General features: G+C 35.8%; 1 protein-coding gene across 1 annotated transcript; it reads right to left on the bottom strand.

Moving 5' to 3' along the window:
* Window positions 1-905: 905 nt before the first annotated feature.
* On the bottom strand, window positions 906-10,512 carry LOC128028715 (P2Y purinoceptor 14-like). Its single transcript, XM_052616032.1, has 3 exons — window positions 10,397-10,512; window positions 3,060-3,493; window positions 906-1,906 (listed from the first exon to the last, which is right to left on the bottom strand). The coding sequence occupies exons 2-3, from the start codon at window positions 3,491-3,493 to the stop codon at window positions 1,210-1,212; spliced, it is 1,131 nt and encodes a 376-aa protein (XP_052471992.1). The 5' UTR covers window positions 10,397-10,512; the 3' UTR covers window positions 906-1,209.
* Window positions 10,513-12,215: the final 1,703 nt, after the last annotated feature.

Below are 12,215 nucleotides of genomic sequence, written 5' to 3' on the forward strand. Positions count from 1 at the left end.
TCACATTTGGCTCCCAAACTCTGGAATAGCCTTCCTGATAATGTTCGGGGTTCAGACACACTCTCTCTGTTTAAATCTAGATTAAAAACACATCTCTTTCGCCAAGCATTCGAATAATGTATCTTTTTAATTCTGAGTGTAGTTGCATCTGATCAAGGGTGCATTTTTATTCATTAGCTTGGGTTAAACTAATTTTACTTTGTTGGATCAGCAGCTATGCTAATGATGTCTGTATTTTGTTTCTATGTTTCTATGTTTCACATCCCGTGGTAACTAGGATTTACACAAGCTCCAGTCTGGATCCAGAAAACCTGAGAAGAGATGATGCTGACCCTCAGAGGACCCCAGATGATGCTAACCCTGAATCAACAAACAGAACTAACAATTATTGCTAAATGTGTGACTGAATCATATAATAACTTAATTAATAATATTGTTAGTTCATCGTCTAGCTGACTACGTCTTGTATTATTATTATTATTTTTTTTAAATCCTGTCAAATGTGCACAAACTACTAGCTACTACTAAATATTGTAGAAACATAATTTTCTGTAAAGTTGCTTTGTAACGATTTGTTTTGTAAAAATCGCTATACAAATAAACTTGAATTGAATTGAATTGAATGCAAAGCTGAATGTTCAGCATCATTACTCCAGTCTTCAGTGTCACATGATCTTTAGAAATCATTCTAATATGCTGATTTACTGCTCAAGAAACATTTTCACTCCTACACATTATTTTCAGGGTTCTTAAGTTTGTTGAATAGAAAGTTCCAATGAACAGCATTTATTTGCAACAGAAATATTCTGTAACATCATAATGTTTTTACTGTGACCTTTGATCAGTTTAATGCATCTTTGCTGTTTAAAATTGCATTTCTTTAAAAAATATTTTTTAACAGTATGTACACACATTAACAATATTTGTTTTATGTTTTTTCATATATTATAATATTGCACTATAACTTATGAAAGCATATCCACAATTGCAGTTTCTGGTTTGGTGGTCAATTAAAACAGGTCATAATATCAGCTTGCTGTAATCAAGTGATAACAAAAACAGAAATTAAAAATGTTGCATAAGAAAAAGGAATAAATCTAATGAATGAATGTATTACACTATGTTAGATTTAATGAGCCATCATTGACATCTCACAGTTTGTTTCATTGTTATTAAGACAAATTTAAATCCCTCCAGGGAATTTCTGTATTAAATGACACTTTCATGTCGTAATGTGGATAGCTTTGTCTCAATGTAGCTCATCATGTTGTTCATTCTTCTTGGCTGACTTTTATCGTCGCTGTGTCTTGGAGAATCTGACATCTTCCTGAGGCTTAGCTGAGCTCTGAATGCCTTGCAAAAGATAAAGTATATAAGAGGATCCAGACAAGCATTGAGCACCGATAGCAGGATGGTCAGCTCCTTCAGGACATAGATGGCCTGCACTGAGCAGAGTTTCATCTGAGGTTTGATGAATGTGTAAGGCAGCCTAACCAAATGGTAGGGTACAAAGCACACACAAAAAACCACCACGAGCACCAGCATGTTACGCTTCGATTTCATGAATTTATGTCTTCTGGATGTGATCTTTGTGGACAACTGAGCCTGTTTGATCTTTTGCAAAGTCCCCCAGTACATAACAATCAGAGACACCAGCACAAAAGTGAAGAGCACCGCAGACAGACTGTGCATGATTTTGTAGACCACACTGAGCTGGGGACTGTGTAAGGCCTCACAGCCACTATTATCAGACTTGGGAACATGACCCCAAGAGGTCATGAGAAAGAGGATCAAGTAGATGGAAGATGTGGCTAACAGTAACACCCAAGTTCCTATGGAAATGTGTCGAGCGGTACGAACCGTCCGCAGAGCATGAGTTTCCAATGGCCGGACAATCTTCAGGTACCTGAGGTGAGAGTAAAAGATTCATATAATGTCATGATACATAAATAAATACAAATTCAATACTTATTGACTTGACTTGACGTTTCATTCTGGCTCCTTAGTGGACGTCTTATCAACGTCAGCAAAGACATAAAAAAAGACATCCACTGGACATAACTTTGCCTATAATTTATTTATTTATTTATTTATATTTTACAGTACACTGACTGCATACAGAATATATTTTCATGAAAATTGTTAGGCCTGTTAGAGTTTAAGTTTTCAATGTTTAGTTTTTTTGAACATTAAAAATAATTCAAAACAACATATTTGTTTTTTTTGTTTTTTGGTTACCATTGTGGTGAAGAGTGGAGCCTGTGCTTAGGTTGTCAATAGCTATCATATATGCATGTAAATGTCGCATGATTGTTTGATTTTGAAGAATAGAAATGCTGACTGTAGAAAAATTGTTGTACCATGCAAGTGATGATCAAATAAAAATTTTCTCATGACTTTAGCACAGTTGCAGCTCATGTAGCCTACAGCCTAACAGCAGAGTCTATACTTTGCCAAAATGGTAACCCCAAAAATAAACATAAACTTTTTTTAAATGTAAAAAATAACTAAACAACCAACTTAATATGTCTTTACCTTTACCAAAACACATTAAACAGCACTTAATTTCAACATTTATTCTCAATTCTGAGGTTAACTTAAATGGTTTAGGTTAACATTTTACAAATGTAATTTCATTTAACATAAAACTGAGTGCAAATGACAACTGACTAAAAAACTAAATATTTTTGCTGTTTAAGCTTATATTAAGTAAACTGAGCAAACAACTATAATCTATGTTCATTCAAATCAACTTTTACCATATGTTTATTAAATATTTCCTGATATTAATATTTTCCTACTGTTTTAATATTTAACATATCCTTGAAACTAATCCTGTGTGACTGATATCTGCAAATTAGGTGATTTCAGGTCAAGGTTGTGGCGGTCAATCAAGATGACCTCTGTCAGTAGGTAATAGCAATATGGCTTGATCACCCTATCAGGGTTTATTTTGCTATAACAACTGGATTAATGTAAATTACACATCCAAAAAAAAAAAAAAAAAAAAATGGCACACCAATTACTTGTAAAGTAGGTTGCATGCATGAGTTGCATACCTGTTTGCAGCAATAAAGTCCATGAAGAGAATGCTTGCATACATGTTTATATAGAATGCTGTTGCTCCAAAGCTGCAGTAAATATCACGCAGTAGATCTGAACTGTTAGCATACTTAGCAATACGCAAAGGCAAACAAAGGCAAAGGAAGAAGTCAGCTGCAGCCAGGTTCTTCATGTAGACTGTTACGCTGGACTGGACACGCTGATTGGTGCAGAAATACACCCGCATTGTGATGCAGTTAAGCCCCAGGCTGACAAGAAACAGTAGTGAGTATGCAATTATGAAAACGGGGTGGGAGGGGATCTTTGAAAATTCACAGGAAGCCTTTGTTTCAGCTTGAGTCGTGTTTGCTTCTGTGGTTTCATTCAGGACAGTGGTGAAGCTGGTTAGTGGTTCTGCAGTTCGAAGAATTTGTGAAACTGCTGACTCCATCTATTAATGCATAAGACAAACAGGTTAAAGTCACCATACAGTACGTTGTAGAGTAGAATTTATTTATCCTTAAAGCTTAACAAGTGAACATTTTCTTTGAAACTGCAATGTTCTGGGAAGATTTAGTTTATGTCTATAAAAATATAACATAAAAATAAACCCTTAGAGAACGGTGGATGCATCCAAAATCGAATTATTCTCTGTGCAGGCACTTCTTTTAAATAAGTTATTACTTTGTGACTGTTAAAAAAAGTATGTTTTATATACAGTAGGTTGAAAACCAAAATGGGTAATACCGCGGCGTGTAGTCGTGTGTTAAAATCTTTTGCAAAACTACCGCCAGGTGGCGCAAATGGTTGAATTGCACACTGAATGTAATTGTAAAATGAAAGGAAGACGTAAAACAACAATAAAATTATAATATATATAACATTAAAAATATATTTTTGCTCATTATTATTTTTTTTGCATAGATAGGCTACCGAAACACGTGTGAAATCCAAAGCTTATTTTACTTAATGAATAAGAGTTTAGCTTTTTATTAAATTTATTATTATTATTATTATTATTATAAGCCTATATTTGTAACAGACATGCCAAGCTCCAACACTAACCAATCACAACACACATCCTCACTCCTCAATCCTACCTGCTCCTCATCCACCTACAATCAACTACTCCTACAAATACCACACACACACGCACTCAGTCACTGTCCGGTCTCATTCACAACTACTGTAGGTCAATACCTACCTGCTTACTCTAAGAACTAACCCATTACTCTGCTTACCTCTCTCCAGCGATCTCCAGCGGCTTCCTGTCTCCATCGTGTGCGTGTGTCAACTACCTCCAGCTTCTTGTGTTCCCTACCTCTGGATCCATTCTACTCACCAACCTCCAGCACCATATGCCCACTATCACTTCCTGCTCCTCTGCTTGTGCCTAAATAAACCGTGTTCTCCTGTTATTACAGTCTCCTGTCCCTGAATACCGTAACAATATTATATACTGCAATTATATTTAACCATTAGAATTATATATTTGTAATTCTTGTTCTGTTCTGATGAACCTCCATCTGTCAAACCTCCTCCTGCCCAAACTAAAAAAGCTCTCCGTGCCCACCTCCGTCTGTCAGTGGATCAACAGCTTCCTGACAGACAGGCAGCAGCTAGTGAGGTTGGGAAAATACACATCCAGCACCCGTACAATCAGCACCGGAGCTCCCCAGGGCTGCGTTCTCTCCCCACTGCTCTTCTCCCTGTACACTAATGATTGCACATCTAAGGACCCCTCTGTCAAGCTCCTGAAGTTTGCAGATGACACCACACTCATCGGCCTCATTCAGGACGGTGACGAGTCTGCTTACAGACAGGAGGTTAAAGAGCTGGCTGTCTGGTGCACTCTCAACAATCTGGAGCTGAACACGCTCAAAACAGTGGTGATGATCGTGGACTTCAGGAGAAACCCCCCTGCACTCTCCCCACTCACCATCATGAACAGCCCTGTGACTGCAGTGGAGTCATTCAGGTTCCTGGGAACCACCATCTCTCAGGACCTGAAGTGGGACATTCACATTGACTCCATTGTGAAAAAGGACTAGCAGAAGTTGTACTTCCTATGCCAGCTGAGGAAGTTTAACCTGCCACAGGAGCTGCTGAAACAGTTCTACTCCACCATCATTGAATCCATCCTCTGCACTTCAGTAACTGTCTGGTTCAGCTCAGCTTCTAAATCTGACCTCAGAAGACTACAGAGAGTAGTCCGGACTGCTGAGCGAATCATCGGTTCAACTCTCCCATCTATTCAAGAACTGTACTTATCCAGAGTGAGAAAAAGGGCTGTCAAAATCACTCTGGACCCCTCACATCCAGCACACTCCCTCTTTGAACTGTTGCCATCTGGTCGACGCTACAGAGCACTGAGCACTAGAACGACCAGACACAGGACCAGTTTCTTCCCTCAGGCAATCCATCTTATGAACAGCTGATAATAACGGCGAACACACTACACTTTATATTTATATACACATACACTTTATTTATCTAACACACATACTTAGTATACACTTAAATTTTGCACATAATATACATACATACATAACTGCATTTTGTAATATACCTGCCTACAATTGTCAATTTGTATATTGTCATTCACTATTTACTTATTTGTATTTTTTATTCTTTTATTATGTGTTTTATGTTCTGTCGATGTCATTCTGTTCATCGTACAAACAAATTCATCGTATGTGTAAACATACCTGGCAATAAAGCTCATTCTGATTCTGAATTTGTTGAATTTAAAGGATTTGTTGTAAAGTGAAGAGGAACTAAAAAGGTCCTGTTGGTACATTAGCCTATAACACGATCAACCTGCCTCCCACGATACTCAGCTGTGGACGATTTCAGAATGTTTGATATAAAGGTTGCTGTCACATTTTATACAGGAATTGTTCATTAAAAAAAAGCTCAACATATATTGTTAGTTTTATGCTAACATCCAGTCAAGGTCTTCAGATACTATACAAGATACAAGATCATTTAGTCTACTTAACATGCACTGTAACATTTTACCGTTTCAACTTATAAACTCCTTAAGATTAGTCAGTTTAATAGTATTGAAATTCAAGTTGAATATGGCATTAAAAATAGGTGGTAATTGCTTAAATTATTTCTATGAATTAATTATATGTTATCATGACTTTTTCATCATATCATTTTTTTACGAGCTGTGTTTGTTTTCAATTTCGGACAAAGACTTTTTTTCTTTTTTTAAATCTATTAATCGCTCACATAGCTTTAACAAGGTTTTATTTATTTATTATTATTATTAATTTATTTTATTTTTTTTGAGGAACGTGCCACTGTCTGGGTAGTCACATCATCAATAGAGTCACAAATTAACTTCAGAAATGGAAAATAAGGGCTAATAGAGGATCTTTCTTTTATTCTTTATTTATAATGTTTACTCTTGAAGAAAATAGGTATATATTCTTTAAAGAGCCACATAGATGGGAAATCAAAAATAACCTGTATTACAGTGTATGATGTAGCTGTCCATCAGTGTAAACAATGTGCAAATAATTAAACCAAAAAGTACACCATTTATAAAGTTATTGGCTTCTAAAGTAAGGAGTCGACTCTGAATTGCTGAAACCAGTCGTTATAGATTTCAAATCTTTTGCCCATCTCTATGTACGTCACTAGGAACACTTTGCATAATAATCTCCGCCTACCATCTTGGGAGAAACGGAACTATTTTGTGATAAAGTAATCCATATGGAAACAACGTGATGTCCGTTTTGCACGTCTCCCTTCATTATATCTAATATGACCAACCCCCCGCCCCCCCGCGCTGAACGCGCTATTCAGATTCAAACTGAAGCGGTGGCTTGAATACACACACACAGAAGAAAAAGCAGCGAGACTGTTCAAGTTTTTTATCAAGTTTTTTTATCAAGTGTCAGTGGGTGCGAGTCACGAGCGCTGTGAAGCGGGAGCAGCTGATGGAGGATTCCGCTTGGTCTTAAAGCCTGCCTCAATCTCCTGCATTCACAAATAACAATGATTTTCACACAAATAATGTTAATTATTAATTGAGAATTTGTTATTATTTTGGTCTAGTGAAAATAATAATATGGGCTGTGAGAAAATAATGAATACAAAGAGTAGGGCTGCTGTGAGTGCAGGCATGTTTCAACCCATTAATATGACACTGTTCCTTTCAGCCAACAAACAGACCAAATTCAGTTACGCTGGAGAGGGTAGTTCTGTATAGCTTGTGAGGGTAGAAATAAAGGTGTGAATCTCTTTCATATGGACAGTGTCTAATGAGGGTTTCAAACTTGCTGAGCAGGTTTAGGACATATTGGTTTTAGAACAACTTTAAAGAAAGGTTTGATCCACTTCAAATGTTGACTACTGTATAGCGCAATAAAGTTTATTAGTTATCATAATTTAATTACAGAGGAAGTTGCCTTAACTAAAATACAACAACAACAACAACAACAACAACAACAAAACTGTTCCATTAGGACTGGGAGATGGCCTAAAAAAATCCCAGATTTTTTTCACAAAAAAATTCAGATTTACAATTTAAATCGATTTTTTTTGCCTCCCTAATTAAAATCAATATTCAGATGACAAAATGTTTTTATCAAAAAAAGTTGTAATATAATTATTTATCATTTACCAGTCAAATTTATAACTGAAACAATATGATAAAAAAGCAGTAGTGTTATTACCCTAATGCTGGAAAGACCTTTATTTTATTTTATTGTTATTTATATATGTTTTAATACTAGCCCAAAACTGGCAGCTCTGCAGTCAGCCAATGTCATGGATGGAGGACAGAGCAAATGTACATATATTTTTTTGTGTAATTGTAAGTCTATATTCATCATATCGTTATGCCGCTGGTTTAGGTTATGTATTTATTTTTATTTCCTATATAAATTATTTGTAAATATAGCAGACACTGGGTGGAGCAGCAACAATTTCCCCTCCACGCTCAGAGCATTTAATAATCACTCCCCTCCACGCTCACTGATACCAGAAACACTGCATCGCTCCGCCTTCGCTCCGTTATGTTCATAACGTAGCCTATAAATAAATAAATAAAATAACAGGAGAGTTTCAAAGTGGCTTAGGCTATTGTGTGTAAACTTTTTTTCCTACCAAATGCCAAACTAATAATATTGTCAGCATTAAATGGTATAACTGCTGCTTTCTGCTATTTTTGTTTGTGATGAATATAACAGTACATTTTACATCAGTTGTTTTATCAACAGATCGATGCATTTCTTACAGATTTTAAAATCAGTTACAGATGAAGTAGCACTGTAAGATTACATTTGTTTGAATGTATTATTGTGACAGCGATTACGTGTGAATGTACTGTACCTTTTTAAATCATGCTTTAACCTGAAAATAATCAGTAAAAGGAACAGACAATCTCCTTGAGAACTAGCCTATAACATCCCGCTCGACTATTACCATCATTATACCCTTCTGATCAGAGAGATTATGTGTATCAAGCTATAGCTAAATATGTTTATCATGTGAATTCTTGCTAAATATGCAGTTATATTATGGGCCGTTGGCATGAATTGTACTAGTGATGGAGCGGTGGTGGAGAACTCTTGGAGCAAGTGAAAACCACGACGCTCCAAGTTAAAAAAATCCACTCCTCGCTCCAGTCTATTTGCGAAAATGTGCTTGTTTGAAAGCTTATGATTAAAGTGCCACTCAGCGGTCAAAAGATGCAAATGCACTTTGCAGAAGTCGCGGCGGCGGTAGAACCGATGTTTTGGATGGCCACCTACTGTACTGAATGTGCATAGTATGATTTGAATTGGAGCCAGGCGTACTACATTTGATGCATTGTCATTATCATTTGACCTAGTGTACCAGTGTCGGTTGAGTAACTTCACTATCACTCACAAATCATCTACTGTGGCCTCATACGATTGTAAAGTGTCCACTGGATGTACACTTTAAAATAACTGTGATTGTAGAAAGTTATCCAGGAACTTTTCTCCTAATGTTTTAGGAATACTGTGAATTGGACATACTACTCTTTTCACATTCTGTTTTTTATCTGTTATAAACGGCAGTAGGGAAGAGTGCAGCCATGCATTCCTGCAATGTTAGAATGGTTCTCAAAAAAATAAAATAAAATAAAAAATAAAATAAATAAATAAAAATAAAAAGGAAACATATTCTAAAAACTTAAAAGCTGTAGTCACACAGGATGCATTCTTGTGTTTAAAGACAGAGCTGAGTAGAATGAAACTGAACATGAGATCCTCGATTCTCTTATAACTATGCAATAAAACAGCTAAAGTCAGCTGTTGGTTGTTATTTGCACACTGACCAACCATTTTAAAAATAGCAAATACGATAGATGAATCCTGTACTAGCAAGACCTGAGTCGCTCTTTATATTAGTTTGTTCCATTTCTACTTTCTGTGCTCACATATTGCATTTTAACACATTGTATTGCTGTGATTTCAGTTAAGGTATATTTACATGTATAATTAGCAACAGAATGTCCTTTTTTTCTTTTTTCTCTTTAACATAGCACACATCCTCATTCTGGATGACAGACCATAAAAAAAAAATATTCCCATTTCAATCAGGGATGATTAAGCCTAATCTGATCCCATCTGCCCGTCTGTGTCAGCTGCTGCATGGACTGTTAATGAGCAAAAATGGAAAAATATTTTGAGCGATGAAGTCAAGAAATGTTCAAATTCCAATTCTGAAATTTTTCGATCTTAAATGACTCAATACCACCTCTGACGGTTATATCATTATTTTATAATACACTGTTGCAAAATCAGATCTCCATCATTCTCTTGCAGTGCTGAGAGCTGCATAATGTGATATTGATTCAATTCAACGACTCTTTAATAAAGGTCAGAGTCACAGGGGCCACTTTAATGTGATCTTGTCTGTGACATAAATGTTATTGGCATCATACTGACACTCTCACTGTGCTTATACTGACGCTAACATTGTTATGTACTGTATAATTCTAAGCATCCAAAAAAAATTGAATTAGCAACTTACTGAATTATCTGGTACATATCAAAAAAAGAGTAATGTATTACTCAGTTCATTTGACATTTAGAACAAAATAACCACAAAATGCACTTTGAAGCACAAGCCATTTCTTGGTATTTACACATATTACATTCAAACTTTAGGACGTTCCTTAGCACTGAGAGGTAAAATAGCTTAGAGAAATTAAAAATGTCCTGTCTTATATAACAGTTAATGCATGATATAAGCAATAACTGCAAACTCTTCCCTGAAATGGACCCCTCAATGTTTATAGAAGAACCATAATTGCAAGAAACTAAAAGCTAAAAGCTATTTAATTATTTAATCATATTTAACTTACTTGAAATCCTCACTTGTAACCAAGCTGTCCACTGAGCTCTGATCTAAAGTTTGTCTTTTTCATTCACTCCCTTCATAAGTTCCTTTTGTAACATGTAAAGAGGAAATTGGGTTTTGTATGTATCTCTATGTGTGTCAGTGTATGTGAAACAAGTCAAAGAATGAGAGAAAAATGCAAGCTCCAGTGATTGGGTGATTTTGTGATGACACATGAAAGTCATTGACTCTATAGATTAAATGAACAGTTGCAGGACAAATCTGTGGGGTGTAATAATATTCAAATGTTTTAGTCATTTGCAAGTCAAAGTTGTTTGGTTCCCATTTTGTTTAGTTTTTTAGACACAAAACAAAATGCAGGCTGGTGTGTGTTACCTTAAAAGTACTTTAAAAACCCAAATTGTTGGAGCGGTTTGCTTTGGATGTGATTGCCTTTTAAGGTTTGTGTTATGCTGTTGTGAGTTTTATTTCCAAAGTGAATAAATGAGTCATGCACAGACATGATTCATGATTCATGCCTGTACAACACCCTGTTCCCTCCATGCAAATAACTTGCTGTAGCTTTGGGTCATTCTGCATAATTAGCTAAGTGTCAGTGCCTCAGCCGAACAAAGAACCTTTCACTGAGTAATGTTCAGTAAAGTGGTGAGAACCCGCTAAGTGCCTGTCACTTCCGACCTGCAACTTGAGACTACTCACTTGTGCAACTTGTGTGAGTATAACTGCTGATGTACATATAGTCACGATGGTTTGCTGCTATCTAGTGAAGTCTCTTTGAAACTACATTCATTCAACTGCATCACAATGGGCTGGAGTTACTTGTGACTAATGTGGAACTAAACTGGTATCCCCTTAAAATTGTGATAGTAGTCTTGACCTTAACTTTATCCAGAATTGTCTTTCTTTTTTTCTTTTCTTTTGCAATATTTTATTGAAAAATGTTTTACACATAAAGGAATGAAAATAAGCATATTTGCTTTTATTGCAGACCAAGAAATTAATGTTGAAGTTGCAACCGTTGTTAAATAAATCCACGAATCTATGGCAGAAATTTTAGTAGGTCTGTGATACTGTGAATTAAGACATTATCTTTCACATACTGTCTTGGCCCACTATATTCTCGAGAAGTATACAATTTTAGATGAAGCCTCACTCTATGACTGAGACCCTGCTGGTAGATGCCTTATAGCATCACAAGCAACAATCTTCCTTTTTCATTAATGGCCGTTAAAGGTGCATTTATTAGTTCTGTGTTAGAACCCATCATTTTCAAGTATGGAAAACAGTCAAACTGTTGTTCCTAGGAATAAAATAAAACTACAAACAAAACATCTATTATTCTTTATAAAAAAACAAACATATAAATAAACATACAGTAAAAAGTATATGTTATTTGATATCCATTTAGCTCAAACATCTTTGAATGGGCAAGACATCTCTGCTCTTCTTGAGAGGGTAGGCTACTCTCGGTTGCCAGAATGCTCCAGCTACATTAGATTTTAGTTCATGAGGTGTGTTCACTGTTGCCAACGATCATGAGAATTTGGTTAATATGTTAAAGTAAATTGCTGATGCATCTACCATGAATGATGACACTTTGCTTTAACGGATATTTAAACAATTCTGAGTTCATGTTTATTATTATTATTCATATTAATATTATTATTATTATTTTTTTATTGTCAAGTAGTGAGTATCTCTTAATTCCTGTAAGGGTCCTGTCACCTTGGTTGGTCTTGTTCTTGGTTTGGTGACCGGAACCTGACACTCATGTTTATTGTCTTGCCTAGGGGTGTCCAAACCTGTTTCCCGTGGGCCAACAT

Source organism: Carassius gibelio, chromosome A15 (assembly GCF_023724105.1).
Source record: "Carassius gibelio isolate Cgi1373 ecotype wild population from Czech Republic chromosome A15, carGib1.2-hapl.c, whole genome shotgun sequence".
Lineage (NCBI taxonomy): Eukaryota > Metazoa > Chordata > Actinopteri > Cypriniformes > Cyprinidae > Carassius > Carassius gibelio.